Below are 23,271 nucleotides of genomic sequence, written 5' to 3' on the forward strand. Positions count from 1 at the left end.
TTTTCCTCTGTCCTTTGTTCTCTCTGGGCCCCCAGCAGATTGGATGCTTCCTGCCCACACTGAGGGTGGGTCTTTCCCACCCAGTCCACTCAAGACTCTCATGCTAATCTCTGCAAGAAACACCCTCATGGACACACCTAAAAAGATAGCTTTACCAGGTTTCTCAGCATTCCTTCATCTAATCAAGTTGGCACCTAGAATTAACCTTCACAGGGTGGTGCCACCATCATAGCACAGACTTGTAGTAGTAACAACAGCTAACCTTTGGTGCTCAGCATGTGTCAGGCACTAATCCAAGTACGTTACATAGATTATTTCACTTCATCTTCACACCAACCCTATGAGGTAGGACCATCATTATTTTCTCCTTCTGTAGTTAAGGAAATAGAGGCACAGAGATTAAGGAACTGGTCAAGAGTCCCTCAGCTGGCTAGTGGCAGGACGGCGTTCCAGCCTGGCCCCGGAATCCATGCTCGAAACCTCTACCCTCCATTTGCTCCCCAGCCACTCCTCTTCAAATCTCCTTCACCAACAAGAAACATCACAACAGTGAATTATAAAGAACCTTGTTTCAATCATCTAGACAACAGAAAGTCACTATTTTAAGAGACGCACAGTGTGTGCTACTGACGGTGTCCTCAGTGATGTGATCCTGAACTGGAGCAGCAACAGTTTCTGGACTCATCTAACAGCTGCCTGCCATGAAGAGCAAGCTAACAATGGATTGCGTCAAAGACAGTGATCCTCCACATAGATCCCCTGAACATCATGCCACAATCTGAATGGAGGATGTGGTAAAGGTGACAAAGCCGTTTGTGTGTGCAGTAACTAGTCCTTACAGGAAAGTGGCCAAGCCTTTCTTTCATTCCCTAATATGTCTTTGGTCTTGCTAGTCTTCATCAAGCCTCCTGCACACCGTAAGTAGGAACCTCTGGAAATAACTGTGCTAGTTCAGCCCCCAGCACAGCACCTACAAAGAGCGGGTATTCCATGAGTCATTGTGAAGTGAACACAGTTCTGGCTGCACTTTTAGAACACCTTGAGAACAATAAACACAATCCCAGCAATCTTTAAATGGAAAAACAGCTGTGGTGCTATTAATTTTGCCTGACTTTCTACTAAAAGGTCAAACTTCAACTACCATAATTCTATACAGAAAATTATTGAGTCAAAAAAATCTCATGGTCTCTCCAAACTGACTGAGTGTGGATCCTCAGGCTGAGGAGGTTCCTGTCCTGCAGAGTTGGGATCCATAAAAGATGGAGAATCTTTCCTTTTGTAATCTCCATATTGCTTGACCTAAATTTTAAACAAACCTATAATCTAGATTATAGTTATGATCAAACACTTTTTTTTTTTTTTTTGGTGGCTGGCTGGTGTGGGGATCTGAACCCTTGACCTTGGTGTTATAACACCATGGTCTAACCAGCTGAGCTACCTGGCCAGCCATGATCAAACACTTTTAAAGGCACTTAAATAATTTGAAATACTGCACTGTCTTTGTTAAACAGAAAAGAATGAGAGCACATTTTTCTTCCAGAAGTATTAGTTGTATGACTTTAAATTTTATTCAAACTCTCCGAGCCTCAATTTCCTCATCTATAAAACTGGGAGGAGTGAATGAAATTTATTTAGCTTCCATGTTCCATGTACTACATACAGTGTTTTACATATATTAAACTCATCTGGCCTCAACAACCCTTTGAGGTTAACATGATTATTATTGTATTTTACACATGAGAAACTTAGGGCACAGAAAATTTAAATAACTTGCCCAAGATCAAATTGCTAGCTAATGGCAGAACCAGATCCAAACCTGGCAGTCTGTCTGCAGACATTCGCAGGAGCCAAGCTACACTGTGGCACAGGGCTTATCAGGACAGTTAGATGAGACGATGCCTGCAGGAGGCTTAGCACACTGCCTGACATGAGTAACACTCAACAGAGCTGGGCTGGCACCAAAACAAAAGGAACCTTCAAAATAACATGTAGTATTTCATAGCTGGATTTGGCAATAAAACATAAACATATATAATACATACATATACAAAACATACATACACTTTATCACATATATATGAAATAACTTTTTATTACCAAGTAGATATTTTATCAACAAATACCTACTTTTAAGATTCATTATTTTCTTTTTACTGAATTAATGAAGCATCATTAAACCCAATAATGTAAGTCAGAATTTATTCTGAAAATACCATAGGGAGATAAGTTAGTCAAGTATTCTCTCTTGCTAGACACAGAGAATAGTAGTAGCATATAAAATTATGAACCATTAATAATTCAGGAAAACCTGACCTGTCTCATCACCATCAATAAACACTTATTCAGAGTTTGCTCCGTATGTCAGATTCCCTTCAGTACATGAGAGGCACTTGGGCTTTCTATTTGAAGTGGCTTTCTTAAAAATAACTACTTTTCTGCTCAGGACAATAGCCAGCTATTATTACACATTGCATTACATATATATTATATAATAACCAGGTAATAACCAGGTATATATCTCTTTGACCTCGTGTATTATGACCTCATGTATGAGTGACCCCCCCAACTGCTAAAAGTAATAGATTTACTTTACCACACAAATTGAAAAAGACATCAAATGAAATCTTGAGGACAATGTCTGAGTCATAACTATTCTAAACTGAAATAAACTAGTAACTGTACATATAAGCATCCCATTATATTTGAATAAAAAATTTTAAATTCAGTTACATGAATATTTTAGCTATACAATATATGAACATTCCAAATATTAGTTTAACCAAAGTAATGATTTTCATTCTAATGCTTGGGTGTTACATATTTTTTATGTAACGCCCAATTATACTAAATGGTAGCATATTTCAAGTTAGCCAATCTTTAATCTAAAAGTATGTGTTACTCATAATAAAAATTGGTCCAAAAGGGAGAAAAAAATTCTGCTTATTACAAAGAAAGGTATGTAACTTAGTACAAGGTGGTATCTTGAATATCTGCCAAGAAAACCTTTTACTCATCTTCAGTGTAAATACTTCAAAAACAAACATTATTAAGGTTTAAATTTATTTTTGCTATATACTTGCAATTGTACACATGAAATACTACTTTGATACTCATTTCTGTCTTCTCAAATATTGGTATGGTATATATATGAGAGTTACTTTTGCCTATACTTGATGGCAAATTATATTTCTTTTTAGTGGTTGGCCTAGTGAGATCACTTGATTGACACAGACCTATATACAAAGAATGTAATAATAAACCACATATTACAAAGGAAAAAACAAAGCTTATGTAATCTGTACAAAGAAAAATTGGTACTACTCTAAGTAAAAAAAAAAACACATGGAAATGAAACATATGAAAGAAACTATTAGTAAATATGATGTAAGAATCAGCCAGATTAGGACTGGCACCTTTATTCACCAACCTGGCTAACTCAGGCATTTGACAAGTTTCACTTAGATCAGGCTAATGATTACAGAATTGCCGAGCAACTAATATCTGCCATATATCTTATAAATTACAGATGAGTTTACATAACCAAACTAATAGACAGCTTCAAAATTTTAAGTACTTAAATATATTTTTTAAAAACTTTGCTCAATACTTAATAAAAAAATATTATAGTTTTATAAATTCAGAATGCAGGGCCAGTCATTAAGCCTATTTTATGTAATAGGAGACTGTTGATGAATTTCTGGGTTGCAATATTAAACAACACAAACAGAGACAGAGGAAGATTTTATTTTTTTTTACTTTCATCCAAACACACCTTTTTCTGAAAAACATAAAAGCATGCACATTAATGGCATTCTTATAAAGAAAAACTAAGTAATAACTTAACTGTAAATCAACAATATTAATACAAACAGAAGCTTAAATGATATTATGTGAAAAGAACTACAGGTAGGCTCTTAATTTTAGAAAATAATAATTCGTGTCAAAAATCAATACATGTTAAGGAGAAGCTTCTAATTTTCCAAACATTTTGATATGAAATTTTTTCAACTTTTCAATTTTATAGACCTTTTATGAGAAGAATGTACATATAGTCCTAAGAAATACAACAATCAAGTGATCTTATGCAGGTCACTTAACCTTGTTAAAATGTGTTGTAATCCACATAATTCCAATGATATTGCCTTTCAAAATTTAAATTTAAATATATCTATGATATTCAAAGTAAGTTCCACAACTTACATTTATTCTGATCTAGTTAAAAATAAGTTCTAAATTTAGGATAGTTAAAAAAAAATAACAAAGACACAGGATTGATGTAAATTTCACTTTACAGGTAAGAGAAAATTTCATTTTGGCATAAGAACTCTTTTCACAAGTTTTACTTATGCCCCCATTCATAATTAGGCCACTCTACCCCATGGGAATGTGTGTATATGCGTGTGTACAAACATATACATATTCATATACAAACCAATTCATACCACATGACTTTTCAAAGGCATTGCTTGAAATGGTTTGTTCTCCAGTTTTAGAGAAGCAGTGTGACATAGAGAAATTTCCCTTAATTATTTTTTCATTTCGTTTATCTTGATTCAATTTGTTTGTTTCATCTGGGCCACTGATATAATTTTGCAACAAAAATCCATTAGCAGTAAGCAGAAATGTTATCTTAGAGGACTAGTGGGCAATCAAGTTTACATGATAACATAAAAAGAGAGAGGATCACACTTAAAAACGGTTTTCTTCCATGGGATGTATTGTTCCATGACTGAAAATAGTGTGATTCAGTTCCTGAAACACAGCTCTTGTTCTGAGGCAATACATATTAACTGTGTAGCTCCACTAAACCTAATGGGAAATAAATTCACTCCATCCTGATGAATTAAGTCTGTATTTCACTGGCTTGAGAAAGGAGAATTTGACACGAGACAATGCAAAGTGCCCTCTGCTGTAGCCGGTGAAGCTCACTCACAAGAGCGTAGAGTTCAACATTGAAACAGCAACACTGGATGGTTCTGCATCTCTTCACGCTGCAAGTCTATGGGTAAGCCACTGAGCAGCACCACTGATGGGAATCCAAAGGAAAAGGACTAGAATGCAGTGGAAATCCACCATGATAACATAAAAATGATTTTTGTACCAAATATTTTGCTAAATCAAAGAGAAACAGGAAAAGGCACATGCTAATAAATTTCATCGGAATGTTTGCAGGTTCCCATCACCTCAAATTATCTGTGGATTCGGGATCCAACGAACATTCACAACGATTATTCTGACATTAAAAGTAACAGGAAACCTTAATGTTTTCAAGCACTTATGGCACAGACATGAGGAAGTACTAATAGCATAGCTTAAATCTTTGAAAAGCTGGGCAGTTTAAAGTTCTGCTACAATGAATCAGTCACAATTTTAACTTAAATTTCATTCTCATATTTCATACATTAATCTTTTGTGTAGAGGACAGGTTGTGCAAAATTAAGCAATTTCAATAAATATTAGAAATGTTAATTATTTTGCAAATATAAAGTAAGTAAAAACAGCTAATAATGTAATATAATAAAAACATGTGCTAAAAACAGAGCTTCTTCCCCAAGGACATTTCTTGCCCTTTTCCTTGAACATCTCGATATATAAGTACAATTTCTTTCATTGACTTGCAGAAATTAAGCAAAAAGCAAAATACTGCATAGCTGCAGGATGCTAAATACTTTACTGGAGCTGTCAAGTTGCAATAAATTGAAAATAACAAATACAGTGAAATATGCTGCAAATTAATGTTCAAAAATACAGCCATCTGAATTACAAAACAATAACAAATTATGCAATCCTATAATAATCTCCTCAAGCTGACATTAGTTCATTAGAAATGTAAAGAACTGTCTACACTCCATTAGCTTTGACCTGTCCAGAAGCTCCAGAACTAAAGTAAAACCACGTATGTTTGCCCAAGACCAACTGCATAGCGGCTTTAGTCACAAATTCTGTTTTATCCAATGTTCAATCAACAAGGCTTTATTTACACTTCTTATTAAATTCAGGAAACAGTTTGATGTAATGTGCAGCTGTCAATGTGCAGCCATCACTAACAGACAGTGTAGCACATCCTACTGACTGGAGACAGCTACCTCTTTATGGTTTAATAGTGACCCATAGGCAGCCAAGTAAGGTTCCATAAATCCACGTGTTTACATACAGCTTCCTTCCAGCCTCGGTCGTAAGCATGCCAGCAGTCAAACCACTTAAGACCAAAACTGATGGTAAAGTCTTCTTGAGACTTAGTTTGGAATTAACACTTTTCCCAGGAAATTTGTTTCTTCTTTCTGGATCAGGTGAATCATAGAATTCTATAAGCAGCCTACAGCCAAAATGAAAAAATAAAATAAAATTTAAAGTTTCAGTTGTAGTTATTTCAATATTTCAATTCAACAAATAACTGTTGGGTGCCTACTACATGCTGGAGAAGTTTTAGGTCCTTGGAAAATAAGAATAAATTATAAAAAAGTTCAGAGACTTCATTTAATAGAAGTTTCTAGTCTTTTCAAATACCTTTAGTATGCTCTGACTAATATATATGCATTGTATTACATGTAATACTTCAAAACAGATGGTTTTAAGCCACTTTATGAGAATGTTTTTGTTTTTTAAGCTTTTGATCTATAAAATTTTGTAGTGACCTAACTCCCACTAGGGGAATAGAACTCATTTGCTGCTTCTCCTTCGTACAACTCCCATTCCATTAGAAGTCAAAGCAAAGGCCAGCAGTTCATATACATGGAGTTTCCCCCCAAAGCCCTAACTCCTATGGAATTATAAAAGCGGGTAAAAGAAGGAAAACAACAGCATAGTTAACTAATTTACCCATATTACTCAAAATATGTAAAGTTATATTAGCAGAACATATTCCACATAATACTCTCAAACACAAAAGTATAGAAAGACAAAGTCTATTGCCTTCCAAACTGCATTCCCTGGAGATAACCACTGTTTGAAAATATCCAGACTCATCCTAAATACACATAAATACGTACAACATAAAATAAATGGGATATTAAACACAGTGTTCTTTCTTCTGAAGAGTTTTTCATATCAGTGTACGTAAATCTTACTTTTAGATTTTTTCCGTAACTAAAGTGGCTCTGAATGGCTTAATAAATTATGTCATACACAACTGATAGTCAATGAAAGATGGAAATTAAACATAAAGTTTCATTTTCAACTTAGTACACTTTTAGTAATTTTCATTTGTTCAAGTCAACCCAAGAGATTAACTGGGAAATATTTTACTGTAATACAAGGTGAAAGAGAACAATGGCAGTCTCCTGAGAAGAGCAAGTAAAATTTTTGAATATAATTCTGAAAGTATTGTTTTGTCTTTAAAAAAACACACACTTTTCAGTGTAGTCTTAGTAAATGACGCATCCTATAACTTTGGGTTCATTTTTAGTAAATGATGCATCCCATAACTTTGGATCCATTTTTCCAAAACAAAGATAAAAAGTATAATTTTTCAAAATGTATCTCTCAAAAAAAAGGATATGCATCAGAAAGGATAAAACTTTCACTGACAGCAAAATAAACAGTAAAGAAGTATCTTGAAGTTTTCATCCGAGAAAATATTTTCATGTAACAAAACTCAATTTCTAAACATCACATCTAAATTTAAGACTCACTTTTTATCTTCCTAAAAATAAAAGAAAATTCTAAAATTTCTTTCTTGTATTAAGTCAAAGGTACTAATATAGTCTACTGATGCCACCTGCTGCTTCAAGGCTGTCTCTTTAGTAAGTGGCATATCACACTCACTCAGGCTGACCTCTTTAAGCTATGCTCACCTCAGTGGTATCCTTATATGCCTGTAGTTTACTTACAGGTTACTCTGAGCAAGATTCAACACCACTGTCTGCTCCAAAATGATACCAGCACAAACACACACAAGGTTAATCCCAGAAACCACTTAGGCCCCAAAATATTTACAACAGAAAGAAGACGTTTCAGCATTCAAAAATGTCAACTGCCCCCACAAGTATACTGGGCATCATGTCTACCTGCATGTCAGACATAATCCTCTATTCCCCAAAGCATTGCTTTTCCACGCATGGCTGGCATGACAGCTGGTCCTCACACAGTGACACCACTTTATCTCCCAGGTGAGAACCTGGGAAGGCAGATTTAGGTATCTTACACTGGAAAGATTTTTTTGTGTGTTTTTAAAATTTTTACCTTACCAAAAAGTATTGTCCAGGAAATACTATAAATGAAAATAGGATCACCATAACAAGTTCTTTCACAGTGACAGGTAAAAGTAAAGTTCAGAACGTGAACACGTATGCATGGAGTAAGATCTCACTTTAGTTTATAAACAGCATTCTTGGGATAATAAAACTGTACAGCCTCAAATTGTTGACTACCGTGAAATCCAGTTGAATAAAAGTTGTGAAGTGTTGGCGCTGCGGCTACTCACTTATCTTTTATCTCAAAGCGTTCATGAAGCCACCTTCTCATGGACTGCTGTTCTTCTGGGACGTCTTTTTTGTCTATACGATCAATGTGAATATGAATTTTTGGACATTCTTTGCAGAGAAATTCTAACAAAGAACAAAAATATTCCAATTTTTACTATTTCAGAACTCATAATTATATAAAATCACTTAAAATGAAGATGAGGCAATATGACAAAGTTTTAAAATGAAAAAGTACAGATTCTCTTCTTAGCAAAAAAAAATGTGTAAGTTAAAAAAATAAACATTATAAACTGGTAGTTTTGAGTTTCAAGCTGAAATGGAAGAACATGTTATGATTTCCAAGTTGACTATAATTACATAAGTCATTAAGTTAAATCAGTAATACCAAATTTATTTTTGATATACCATTTTAATTCTACAGGCTGCCCAGGAATGGAAAGCTGAACTACACTAGAAGCCCATACCCACCCCTCCGAAGGGATCCCAAAACGCCAGCCACCATCAGACCCATCACCTCGTTTAGATCACCAGCCCTATCCCAGCATATCACCTGCCATACACAGTTACTGCTGTTTTCCCACCAGACTGAGAGCTGCACAGGGCAGAGACGGAGTCTGTCTGGTTCACTACTGTACCTCCTGACCTGGCAGAGAACTGGGCACTTACAGGTACTCAGCAGTGCTCAATTCCTTGTTCTGGCCCGACACATCAGCTTCCTGTCACTGACTGTTACAAAGCCACAACAAACTTAGGGGAGCAGCTCCCTTTCCTCTATGGCTTGGCCACTGTTCTCTAATCACTGGTGCTCCCTTAGCTTTCCTGATCCTTGCCATATGTTAACATACTTGGTTCAGGAACCAAAATTTGTACTTTGAAATAGCTATAAGTCCTTAAATAAATGCAGTTCTTAAGACATGCTAATTTGAAAAAAGGAGACAGTATTTTTCAGCCTGGGTTGCACAAAGGATGAGGCTAGTATTTATTCCAACGTAAGAACTTTCAGCCTGAAAACTCCCTTCTTTGAAGGTGGTTTTCTGTGGAGAGGTGAAAATATTAACATATTTAAATTCCTTGGAGAACAAGGAAATATTTCTAAGAGATTTAAGAGTAGACTATGTTCCCTAGGTATGCAAGTAGGAGGCTGAAACTTTTCATCTCTAATTGGAAAGCAGCTATGCTCGCCACTATACCACCAACGTTTATCTCAAATTGAAAATGTGTTCAAAGACATGTTCTAATAAATGATGAATCCTATGTTCTACAGTCTTTGGACTACACACACCTGCCTTTTTTGCTAAGTACTCTCTGCAGTTGCTCTTCCTTACTCTGGTGTCCAGCCTTAGTAACATGCAGCATTTAGGTCATCAAAAATACTCTATTTTCTTATACCCCTTTAGGAGTGAAACGGCTTTGATGATAAAAGTACTAAACACTAAAATAGGGAAAATTTTCATTTTTTTAATATTTTTGTCTTAATTTTCCTCCAGTTCTATTTTCATCTAAACAAAGAACTGCTTAAAAAGTACTTTCGGAAGCAGAATTGTGCATTGGTCAAGAGCCATGTGTCGGTTAAGAGTGCAATCAGGCAGCCTGGGTCCCAATCCCTTAAGCAGCTCTGGGCAAATCTGCAGGTACCTTTGTGCCTATGTGCCCAAGTCCATAAAAGAGAGCTAATAACGGGCTGGCCCGTGGCTCACTCGGTAGAGTGCGGTGCTGATAACACCAAGGCCGCGGGTTCGGATCCTATATAGGGATGGCCGGTTTGCTCACTGGCTGAGCGTGGTGCTGACAACACCAAGCCAAGGGTTGAGATCCCCTTACCGGTCATCTTTAAAAAAAAAAAAAAAAAAAAAAAAAAAAAAAACAGAGCTAATAACAATAGCCTACCTGATAGGGTCATTGTGAGGAAGATTTTAAGCACTTAAAGGAGTGCCTAGCACACAATATGCACTGTTAGCTATTATAATTTTTTTAGCTGTATGTTACTTCTCACCCTATCCTCTTATTTCTATTTCTGATACGTAAAAAGATCCCAACACCAATTTTCCTAGCCTCACTAATTATCTATATCTCTCCCTCAACATTTCCATAATTCAGTAGTCAACCAGTCAACACCGCATTATTCCTGATATTTCATGTGCCGGCACAGAGCTGTAGATTGTAAGGAAGAGATAACAGACTGCATTTCAAATTTCAGAAATAAAATGCGGGCCAAGCCCTTGGCGCACTCAGGAGAGTGCGGCGCTGGGAGCGCAGCAGTGCTCCTGCCGCGGGTTCAGATCCTATATACGGATGGCCCCTGCGCTCACTGGCTGAGTGTGTTGCGGCCGGTCTCAAAAAGGACAAAAAAAAAAAAAAGAAAAAAAAAGAAAGAAAGAAAATGCTTTGTGAAGTGCGTAAGATGTGTTAGCAACACCTCTGTGAAGACATCAGCTTTGGAGGGAAGAGACACTGATGATGTGAGAAAAGGACTGAGTTCACACGGTTGCTTTCAGTTAGTTTGTTTTTCCTAAAACTTATATGAAAATGTGTGTGTGTGTGTGTGTGTGTGTGTAAGTACTTTGGTGTTTACAACATACTTTCCTGTACATTATTTCATTAGATTTTCATGATTCTATGTAGGCAAGTACTATTATTATCTCATTTTATAGATGAAGAAACTAAAGCTCAGAGAGGAGCAAGGCCCATAGCAGTCAGTGCTGGAGACAGATCAGCCAACTCTCTGTAGTTAAGCACCCAAATAGCGACTATAAAAGTATCGGTAGATAAACAGAAAAGCAGCTAAATATTAAGTGGCATTTAGGAGGTTCTAATACTGAAGACAGGAAATGAGTGACAAATACTTTCCTAAATATTTAAAACAGATCTTGCATCTATTATTTGCAAAACTATTTCGGTTGCAGCATACTTTACATTGCATGAGTAAAAATTATTCTATAATACCTTAGAGAATCTAGGGAAAAGTACTCTAAGGTATAACCTTTTTCTAACTATAAATGTTCTGGAAGAGCACGTGAGTAAACTGATATGCCAGGGTAATACAGAAAGTCTTTGAGGTCTATTCTCTGGAGAAACCGAGTCCCATTTGCTCTGAAGGCAGCACACAGAAGGCAGCAGTGGAGAAGGCTCAGTTCCCTGGGCCCTCACCTGTGGCCTGCCCAACTGAGAACCTGCCCTGCCTCCCTCTGAAACAAAGAGGACTCACACCAGCAGTAGGAAACTGGGTAGATAATGTATGTTCACATCAATCAACACTATGTAGTCTTTAAAAAAAAAAGTTATAGAAGTGTATAAACTGACATGTAAAGCTGTTCATGACACATAAATAAACAGAAGATATATATACATATGTGTATATATGATCTCATTTTTGAAAAATACACAAAGGCACATTGCTATGGGTTAAATGTATCCCCCAAAAGTTCATGGGAAACAATCTCCACTGTAACAGTGTTAAGGGGGTGGGAAATCCTGTTATGGAAATTGAAAGGTGGGGCCTTTGAGAAGTGATTAGATGTTAGGACTGTAGAAGACCCTCACCAGATGTGTTCCCTTGACTTTGGACTTCCTAGCCTCTGAAACCACAAGAAATAAATTTCATTTCTTTATTAATTGCCCAGTTTCAGGTATTCTGTTATAAGCAACAGAAATGAACTAATATACACACATACACTCTAAAATATAGACATTATAAAAAAAGACATAAAGGAAAATACCCAAACTATTAAGTGGGGCTGCATTTGGACAGGTGAGCTTGTGGAATTTTTTCTCTTCTTGAGTACCTGTAATCTCTTCCCCACCTCAACATTTATATTTTGTAATATGAAAATATAAGTTAAAAAAACTTAACTGGAATCATATAAAATGCTTAAGTAGAATACCAAATGTCCTTAAGCATATAATTTTAGTATGGTATTCCACCCATTTTAGAAACAGGGTTTTTAAAAACTCCATTAGAATGCAACTACTCTGCTCACCTCTTCCCCAATGCACATCTTCCATGATTACAAGACCAGGTGAACCACAAGAGGATGCCCACTGGGCTTTGATTTATACCTCCCTTAAAACTTACACCACAAAATGGTAAAAAGAGGGAACACTACTGGCTGCCTCTCTCTTCAACATGAGGCCTCATCGAGGCCCAAGCTATTAGCCTCTGTGATCACAAGGATCCCTGCAGCATGCCTGCTCTTGGCTGCAGAGTCTATGTTAGGAGTCTGGAGCTGAGGCCGTGCATGCTCAGCAATCACTTCAGGTGATTCTGATGCAACTGTAATCCTCCTACAAGGCTCTGAGAAACACTGTCCTATGGCATATAAATGAACAATCTAGCAACTTTATAAGAAAAAATTAGTTTTCAATTGGGCTACAAAATATGAATATTAAATGAAAGCCCACTATGTATGGAGGTAATATTTAATACTAATGAAACTCAGTCACAAAGTACTTATAATATTCCAAATTATAGAATTTTATACTTATCACAATTTACAACAGCTTATAATTTAATCAGTTTATCATTTATAATTTAAAGTGAATCCTAATCTATAATTGATTATAACTAGACCAGAATATTAACCCATTTATATAAACAATGAAAGCAGGGTTTTTCAAGCTACAGGTCACAACTCACAATTAAAATCAACACATTACAAGGAAAACTATACAACATTTCTTACGTGCACAGATATACATATAGAATAATATCTCAGAAGTGCGAATGCTACACACAAAATGTAAATGAATTTGTAAATTTGCTAGACATTTCCAAAGCAGCTTCTACAGAGGTTGTGTTATGTTACATTCCTAGCAGCAAAGTATAAAACCATTACACTTTAAATTCACCACCAAGCCCTGCTATCAAACCTTGGAATTTTTTACCAGTCAGATTTAAAAGAATGGAATCCCACTCTAGTTTTAATTTGCATTACTCATTATAAATAGTAAATGAATTTGTAAATTTGCTAGACATTTCCAAAGCAGCTTCTACAGAGGTTGTGTTATGTTACATTCCTAGCAGCAAAGTATAAAAGTACCCATTACACTTTAAATTCACCACCAAGCCCTGCTATCAAACCTTGGAATTTTTTATCAGTCAGATTTAAAAGAATGGAATCCCACTCTAGTTTTAATTTGCATTACTCATTATAAATAAATAATGAACATTTTTTCTCCAAACTGTCCTTATCCTTTACCCTTTTTTCTGTTTAGTTTTTAGTCATCTTCTTATCAATTTGTAGAAGCATTTTATACCCTAAGAAAACAAACCCTTTTCCTATGATATAAGTTGCACATATTTCCCAGGTTGTCTTCAGTCTTGATTTTACTCTGGTATATTTTTCCTTGCAGAAATATTTTATCCTTAATTGACTGAAGTGATAGATTTTATTTTCTACATGGCATCTCGGTGTGACAGTTAGAAAAGCAACCTTTCCAAAAAGAGAGACAATTTATAATCAGTACATACTTGTATAGGCGATGGCGACCCCAAAGCCACCATCGGCTTATATGTAGGAGAGTGTAAGCAGAGCACTGGGTTTGGAACCTAGGCAATGCAACTCTGAAACAGTTTTTGTTTCCTCGAGGCACTTAAAACATAGTTGGAAAGAGATAAAGAATTAACAATATGCAAAATGCCAGTGTTGTAGCACATGTAGTTTGTGCCACAGGAGTGCTGAGGCAGGAGAAAGCACTGTGAGCTAGAAAAACATGCCGGGGAGACGTCATCTGAGGCTGGTTTTGAGGGACATCAGGACTTGGATGAGGACAACAAAAGGGAGGGTTTCACTCAGAAAGGAGGCAGCTACACAAGGCCTTCAATTACAGAATATGTATGGAGGGGCAGGAGGACTTAAGGGACAACTGTAAACCAGGTCCACCACAGCAGAGGCTTCATGGCACAGCGTAGAAGGAACTGCAGGTGCAGAGGTGCTCAGGGCTGGAACACCGAGCGCGTGCACAGCAGGCTGAAGAGGCGGATATTTACACTGTGAACACTGCTGATCCAACGAATTCTTATGATCAGGAGGGTAATTTGAGAAAAAGCAGCATTTTTAAAAGGTTATTATTGGTATTATATCTGTTTTTCACAAATGAAATCTTGTTTAGTTTTTTTTTTTTTTAAAAAGAATGTTTAATAAACTAAGGACAGTCTTGCTGAACAACTAAATGCATGTCTGTTTTCAAATGTAAAAACATATCAATGACTCTTTCAATGGCCAAAAAAAGAAATCTATCAATATTCTATATTTTTTATAAGGGAGGGATGGTAGAAAAAGAATACATACTTAAATTTGCACATATAATACATAAGAAATTGAGAGAAGAGTTACCTCCAGGGAGAAGGGGAAAGGAGACCAGGTGGATGGGGACAGGGTGGAAAGCAAGAAAGGCATTTCACTATATACTTTACATAGTTTTAATTTTTAAACTGATGCATTATATAGCCTAAAAAGTTACATTAAAAATGAAGAAGAAAAAACCCTTAGTTTCTTACTTTACAATTAACTCTGTGTTAAAGGCAATTATGAGAGCAATCATTCTTAAGACGCAACTACTTCAGATTTTTTTCCTCCCACCATGACCAATTTTTACACATTTAGGCCCCTATGCTTTCCCCCTCCACTCTCTCCCCTAAATCTTCCACTGTAGGTAGCTACTCTCTATGTCTTTCAATTAACGAGCTTTTCTTCTAAAGCTTGAGTGAGCCTCACTGTATCATTATATAATAATCACTTTGCAGCTATACTCTCTACACTTTGGAAAAATCTTTGGCACCTAAAGTACCCACACAGTACAATATTAGAACATTTAATAGTGCACAGTACTGTGTCCAGAGGGCCTGAGTGTAAGTTTGGGCAAAATAATTTCTATTCTTGCTAACTTCTAAATACTTTAATAATGTTTTCTTTTATATATGTTTCACTGAAGCTAAGAATATTATTCTATAAAATTTCCAAGGCACATCAAACTAAGAGGAATGCTTCAGGAGCAGGTTAAACGTAAAATGTGCTGGTGGTTCATATTTTGAGCAACTGCCTTCAAGAGATCCTTCAAGAAGTACAAGCACACTGACAAGCACGTTAGCTCAACTGAAAACAGCTGTCACAGAAAAATGTAAAGCCCAAAGCTCTATCTCTGGATCCCAGCTCACATGGACACTTTGAAAAGTAGATGTCAACTCCACACACTTCCTTGTTTTCCTATCCCCATGTTTAAATTTCTCTAAAGTCAAGAATGTCTTTGGTTATGTTTAACTAAACTATTCTGCTCAATTTTTTTTTTTTTGTTATATCTGACATAGACATAGACAACGACAATGAATAGCTGAAAGGTCCTTAAAACCCAGCATGTTTTGAAATCAGAAAAGTCACACTGAACCATTTTTCTTCTTGTCAATGACAAACTTTGATAAATAAAAGCACATTTAGAGGCTACCACTGACCACTGGAGCACACGCCCACCCTGCCAGGTAGCGCCCCTCCTCACTCCTTCCCTTCATCTATGGAGCTTCCCATTTTTATGTGTGAACTTCGTAGAAAGAGGCTGGGTTAACGATAATGGGCGAGTCCAGAGGACAGATATGGCAGGCAAGAAATAGGAAATTTAGCAGGACTAATGAAATTTCAACTGTTACACATTATTAACATCTTGAAAAATTTATCAAGTAAAAGTAAGGGAGGAAAGTACACTTACCTATTTCTTAAAAACGAATTACACATTCACACCTATATTCACACACATATATGACATATACATCATATAGCATATATGCTTCAAGTACATGTATATAGTATATAGTTTCACATATATAAAAACTTACCAGTCATGGACGGAGGTTCTTTTCGCTGCCCTTTATCATCTTTCCCTTCATAAACCACTGTAACATCATAAACTGCATCTAAATAATTCTTCATAGAATCAAAAGCCACATGAGTTGCCTTTACTCTTGGTGTCAGCACATGTTCTAATACTGTAAGACCTAGAAAAGAAGTCCATTCAGTGTGGCCATAAATTAGTTGCAAAGCACTTCTGCAATATAATATATTAAGTTCAATATCTGAATTGGTTTTAATTTCCACAAACGGACAGAGCAGAATATATTAATGCCATAACCTCACATCTACAGGGCTTTAAGTTCAGAAAGCACTCTCACATGCCTTTTTCTATTTAAGCACTATCGCATAATACATATTTATTAAACATCTGCACATACAGGACTCCATGTTGGAAGCTGTCAGAAAACCAGACCTCAGGAATTTTATGACCTATTGGAAACCCTTCAATTTAGTGATCCCTGACAAGGGCAAATATTAGTGTCCTCATTTCTACCAAATGAATAAAGGCGGCAACATCCTGCCCATGGTCACTCAAGCTGTTTATGAGTGCAGTTCACAATCCCGATTCCTACTCCACACTCCTTTAGCTCTACTTCTGTTCAAAGAGAGACTGGGGGGTTGGGGGGAGGATTACTTACATGACCTCCACTGTTTTCAAAATGATATGATTTATATACTGTGAAATAATGACCTGATATTTTTAGGATAATCTGAAGAATCTAGCTTATTGGCATACTTTCTTTTTTTTAATTTGAGATATCATTTACATTCTGTAAGATTCAACAGTTTAAAGTGTACAACTCAGTGGTTTCAAACCTATTCACAGAGGTGTGCAACCATTACCACTATCTAATTTCAGACTGTTTTCATCACTGCAGACAGACACCTGCAGCATTTGCAGACACTGCACACTCCCCTCCCCCTCCAGCCCTGACTCTGCTCCACTCTCTGTCTGTATGAATTTGCTTATTCTGGACATTTCATATAAATGGAATCATAATATAATATGTGACCCTTTGTTTCTGGCTTCTTTCACTTAGCATAATGCTTTTAAAGTCCATCCATGTTGCTAGATGTGTCAGTACTTCATTCCTTTTTATGACTGAATCATATTCCATTACGTGGATAGAGCACATTTTGTTTACCTATTGATCAATTGATAGACATTTGGGTTGTTTCTACCCTTTGGCTATTATAAATAATGCTTCTATGAACATTCATATGAACTGCATATGAACAACTTTTTATATGAACATATGATTTCAATCCTCTTAGGCATACCTAATGTACTTTTAAAAGCTTCTTTAACTGAGATAATATTGCAATTATACAGAACTAACCAAATATACATTAATGTTCCTAATCATGTTAAGAATTTGTTCTTATCTCCTTCTATTTCCTACTACCCCCCTCTTCCTTGATTAGAATATTTACTGACAGTGGAACGGAAAACAGTAGCTCTCTCGAAGTAACATGAAATAGAATAGAAGAAACTTGAACTGCATTTTCTACTCTCTCTCTCCAGGGAAGAGCAGCTGCATAAGGAAACATTATAAATAAAGGATAAACACATTGGACAGAAAAACTTTTAATGATACATGTAGGAAATTTTACATTTACATACAGAATTCAGTCTGCAATGTATTTAATATATGCTGATTCCCACAAATTAACTAACTGAGGCTAAGAGAGGTAAAATGACTTGCTCAAAGTCACACAGCTAGCAAGACCTTATTATGTCTAGTTTAGTACTTTTTCTATTAGTACTATTCCATAATAATTACAAGCAAGATACTATTCTAAAACTATAAACGTGCAGGTTATAAATGAGGAAATAAAAAAACAAATAGCTACATTACATGGTAGAATGTCTTAAAAGAGATATAAAATATTCTCAGAATATATATATAAAAAACTTCAAAAATCTTTTAATCACTCATATCTGATTGGTCAAGCTTCAGGAAAAAGAGGACATGAGAGAGAGGCCAAGATGGATATATATATATAGCATACATATGAACGAAGGTAAAGACGTAGGGACATGGAAGGTCTGTGGAGCACATGTGCAGAGGCAGTAAGTGCTAAGACTGAAAGTGCACTGAGGTCACACTGCCAGGAGCTTTAGAATGATAGGCATGAGACACTTATATTGACCTGTGGGAATTTAACAATTTGAGGCCAAGTAATAGACCTAACCTAGGTGCTAATAAGAAAAACAATTTAAGTTTCAGAAGTAGTTTAGGACATTAGGTCATAAGCAATGAGGTCCCGAATGAATCAGGACTGAAGCAGGGCAAACTGAAAAGAGAAAATGTAGTCAAGTGATATTATAAACATCAAATAGATATAGAATCAGCAGCTAACTAAATGTGGTCATAAAGGAAAAGGATCAAACATAAAAAAAACCAGGCCTCTGCCCCAGGAGGCACAGACAAGGCTGTGCCACACACAGAAGGGAAAGTCCAGGAATAAGAGCCAGGGAAATGGGTGTGTGTGCACAGACCCACCATGCAGAGCAAAGGTGGGAGGCCAGGAGGCAGATAAAGAAAGGGAATATGAGTTCAAACTGGGCACGTTGAAGTAATAGAACACTCTAGAAGTAGGTGAAAATATAATCTGTAAAATGGCAATAATTAGCCAGAGATAAACATTTGGGAACCATCTGAATAGATATGATAAGTGAAGTAATGGCATGGTTGAGCAAATGACAGAAGATGAGAAGGCAAGAAATACTGACTAAAGGAATATCTACTTTTTATAAAAAAATAAAAGATAAAATGATAACAGGGAACAGGAGAAGCCAGTAAAAAAGAAAAAAGGAAATCTAATGTAATGCAAAAGCCAAAAACAGAGAATGTTTAACAACAGAGAAGGTGATATTTACATTTATTTACAACAATTTTACTCCATTATTTATTTCTGCAATAACATTAAAATTGTTTCCTGATTATAAAATAAGGTCATAAATAATGTCAAAAGCTACATGAAAATTAACAAATATGATAACTGATAAAAATGATATGATACCTTGGAGATCATTGCTAAGTTAGAAGTGCGGTAAATGTCTAGAGAGTGAGTGGAGTCAGATATAAAAATGAAAGGAAGGGGCCAAATTTCCCTTTAGAGATTAGCACTAGAGAGAGAGAGAACAGCAGAGCCATGGGTGACGGGTGTAGACAGAGACAGACTGACTTACTTGAGAACTGGAATACATTTGTAAACTGACAGGAAACCCCAGTAGAGAAGGGAGGGGGGTGATGTAAGTAAAGATGACTGAGGCAACATGATGGACACACAGAAATTGTTGAAGTTGCCACATCTAAGAAAACATTTCTCCAAAGACAAGGAGCCAAATAAAGCAAGTCCAAAGTAAGACTTTGAAATAAAAAGGGAAATTGATCGTACTCTTGCCAGAGAAACATAACTTTTTCAGGGCAAAGAATCCTTGAATGTCAGGGAAAAAAATCTAAGAGGTAGTTAAAAGAAAGAAAAAGAACAGCTGAAATTAGATGGTATGGACTGATTATGGAAGGCAGTCCACATAGATTTTATGATGTTCTCAACTGCTAAAAAAGGGAGAGAACAAACAGGGTTACAAAAGACTGAGCAATGACACTGCAGAAACAGAACATGCAGCTGTGGGAGCCACAGGGCAGTGTCAGGCAGACCACTGGGTCTGAGGCAATCAGGAGCTGCATAAGGCAGTAACGGCTGCAGAAAGGCCAAGGGCCAAGGAGAGAGCAGTTAGATAAGTTAAAAACAAACAAACAAACAAAAACCAGAAAGGGTTCAGAGAAAGTAAGGAAGACGAAGAAGCAGAGCCAGCTACATAATCTGCAGGATCCAGTGCGATTTCTATACGAATTTCAAGATGATGAAAGCAGAGCACTGAACCAAGCACAGAACCCTGTACGAGAAAACAGAGTTCCCCTGGAGCCTCCAGAAGGACTGCAGCCCTACCAACACCTTCATTTTAGCCCAAGGAGACCCATTTCAGACTTGTGGCCTTCTGAACTGTAAGAGAATTAATTTGTGGTGTTTAAGCCACCAAGTTTGTTACAGCAGTCACAGGAAACAAATACATCATCTTATTCTAGTAGAAGGATAAGAGTGTGTCTTTTCCTACAAACACTGGGCAATAACTCCCCACCCGACCCTGCCCGTCGCACCAGCCAAACTGTATCTGGCTTTATTAAAAGATATTTTTCATAAACAACCATGGTATGCAGGAAACAAATACATCATCTTATTCTAGTAGAAGGATAAGAGTGTGTCTTTTCCTCCAAACACTGGGCAATAACTCCCCACCCAACCCTGCCCGCCGCACCAGCCAAACTGTATCTGGCTTTATTAAAAGATATTTTTCATAAACAACCATGGTATGACATGGGCAGGACATGGGCAGAAAATCGTTAAAAGTATACAACAACTTTCAAATTCCCTTCTTCAACGGACTACCAAAATCAGAAAGCCACTACAAAACCCAATGAAATCTTCATCTGATGCTCTGAACAGGGAAAGCTTAGAGTGAGGGTTGATACTTCACATTTAGAATGTTGTTTAACAGCTTCTACAGGCCAACCCTGACTTTCAGGAAATGAAAGTGGCAGAATTAGTCTCAAGATCCACAACGTAGAGAAGGAACTGCCACTCTCTCGAGGGACACGGTCTCAGCAGCATCACTGGAAAGTCCAGGTTTCCAGACATAATGGTAACCAATTTCTGAGGGTCAGGTCCCAACGGGTCTCTGAGCTTAAGGGAGTTAAGTCTATGCTGAAGGTAGAGGGAGAAGAGGACATAAAAACAAATTTTAGTTTTTCCACACCACAAGGCATTTGTGCCAATGTGGCTTTTTGTGTCAACATCAGGGAATCTCTCCTCCTGGGAGCCAAGAGGAAGTCTCTCAAAACTAGAAGGGAAAGGCATTTCCCCCACATCAATCGAGCTTTGGAGACATTCTATTAGTGACATATGTACCTTCTCCCAAAAACAACATAGCTTAAAAAAAAATTCTGCATTTTTATAAAACTTGATAAAAAATAGTATTTCGCACTGCACAGTCACCAGAAGTACACAGTTACCACAAATGCACACACTTCACTTGGTATCTCAAGTACCTTCAGCTGTCTGTGCCATGTCTGCTTTGGCATTTCCATTTTCTGTGGGATTATTCCCATCCTCACCAGTGTGAGCTTTCCCTTTTTCCCTTTGGGTTCTGTCTCTTCCTTCTTTGCAGGAGCCTTTTTGGGCTTGGGCTCTGGCTTTGGAGGAGCAAGTTTAGCAAACAACCTTGCCGATCTTCTTTGTAGTTCAACCTTCACCTTGGTTTTATCTCTTTTAGCCTTTCTCTTCAGCCTTTCTCGTGGGCATGGTGTGGGGACAGCAGGGGGACGCATGTGCTACACGTGGGGATGCAGCCATGCACAGGCTTTGGTCGGTCTGGAGGTCGTTCTTGCCTCCTCTTCTTGAATAACTTTCTTGTTAATGTTTGCCATGTTGACCTCCAAAAGCTGGCTTCAACGTGCTCTTTTAATTTCTATTTCTTTGATTATTAGGGCGATGAACATTTGTTCACATGTGTGGGTCACTTATATCCTGAATTTTTTATTCAAGCCCTTTTCCCATTTTTCTAGTTTGTGGTTTTTTACTAATTAGCAAAATATTGTCATATATTGCAAAATATTATTAGATGCCCTTTTTATACTAAATACATTAATATGTCATATATTGCAAAATATTATTAGATTGCCATTTGCCACCTAAATTTGTTTATACAATGTTTCAAACATAAAAATAATTTTTATTCCGTTAAGTCTACAAAAGAAAAAAATTCCTTTTATAGCTTATTCCTTTGTTTTTTATGTTCCAAAATGACTTGCAAACCTATACAATAGCCAATGTTATTCATAGGATGAGAGCTAAATTCCATAAACCCCGAAGACTTTTAAAACTACAGAGATTAATAACATGAAAATTCAATAACATGAAGATTCTAGGTATTTGGTTTGCCACAAGAGATACATCCCTAAACTCCTGTTTTCTATTACTAGGGTTCAAAAAGCGTAAGTATGTCATCTTTGCTAGCAACTATAATTAAAAAATACTATAGGGGGCCGAGCCCGTGGCGCACTCGGGAGAGTGCGGCGCTGGGAGCGCAGCAACGCTCCCGTCGCGGGTTCGGATCCTATATAGAGATGGCCGCTGCACTCACTGGCTGAGCGCGGTGCGGCAGGTCTCAAAAAAAAAAAAATACTATAGGGACAAACTTTAATGAGTTCAGAAGGTAGATTAAGATACATTAAAGTCCAAATTCCTTACTAACCACTTGAAAACAAAATATCTAAAGTGATTCGAAAGAAAATGAGTTAAAACGAAGCACTTCACATAACTGAGAAAGGATTAAATATTACAGCAGAACCTGAACAGCTACAGGACCCAGAATGGAAAGCCTCTTCCTCCTGCCCATCTCTAAGTTTCCTATAATATGTATGTAACTGCTATGTTTTTTCTTTTTGTTAATGAAATTCAGGCATAAAATTAAGTTTTACCAATAAATAGTAGATCCACATGTTCCAGTTGAAACACAAAAATCTGACCCAACTAATCTGTTGAATACATAACTACTTTTATTTAGACGAGTGGTTCTAAAACTTTAGTATACATAAGAATCATCTGGAAGGTTTGTTAAAATACAGACTGCTGAGCCTCTCCCCTAGAGTTTCTGATTCAGTATGTCTGAGTGGATCCCAAGAATTCACAAAAGGGCAGATGAAAGTAGTATGACTGTATTTCAGGCAAGTTCCCAGGCATTGCTGATGCTTCTGGTCCAGGCACCACCTTGAGAATCACTGACTGAGAATTTCAACCGTGACTTGAGAAAATCAAGAATTCACAAAAGGGCAGATGAAAGTAGTATGAAAAGGCAAGAGGAATAAACAGTAATATCATTTATTTTGGTAAAAATTTATAAGTAAATGGTAAGAAATGTATAAGTATATATCAAAGACTTA

General features: G+C 36.7%; 1 protein-coding gene across 1 annotated transcript in view; it reads right to left on the minus strand.

Annotated features, from left to right (window-relative positions):
• Positions 1-1,528: 1,528 nt before the first annotated feature.
• AGPAT5 (1-acylglycerol-3-phosphate O-acyltransferase 5) overlaps positions 1,529-23,271 on the minus strand; it is a 71,646-nt gene continuing 49,903 nt past the window's right edge. The window contains exons 5-7 of the mRNA XM_008572053.1: positions 16,246-16,404; positions 8,423-8,546; positions 1,529-6,316 (exon numbers count right to left, since the gene is read on the minus strand). Of these exons, the coding sequence (XP_008570275.1) occupies positions 6,091-6,316; positions 8,423-8,546; positions 16,246-16,404 (509 nt within the window). The 3' untranslated portion in view covers positions 1,529-6,090. The remainder of the gene's footprint in view (positions 6,317-8,422; positions 8,547-16,245; positions 16,405-23,271) is intronic.

This window comes from Galeopterus variegatus, unplaced genomic scaffold (genome assembly GCF_000696425.1).
Source record: "Galeopterus variegatus unplaced genomic scaffold, G_variegatus-3.0.2 Scaffold749, whole genome shotgun sequence".
Lineage (NCBI taxonomy): Eukaryota > Metazoa > Chordata > Mammalia > Dermoptera > Cynocephalidae > Galeopterus > Galeopterus variegatus.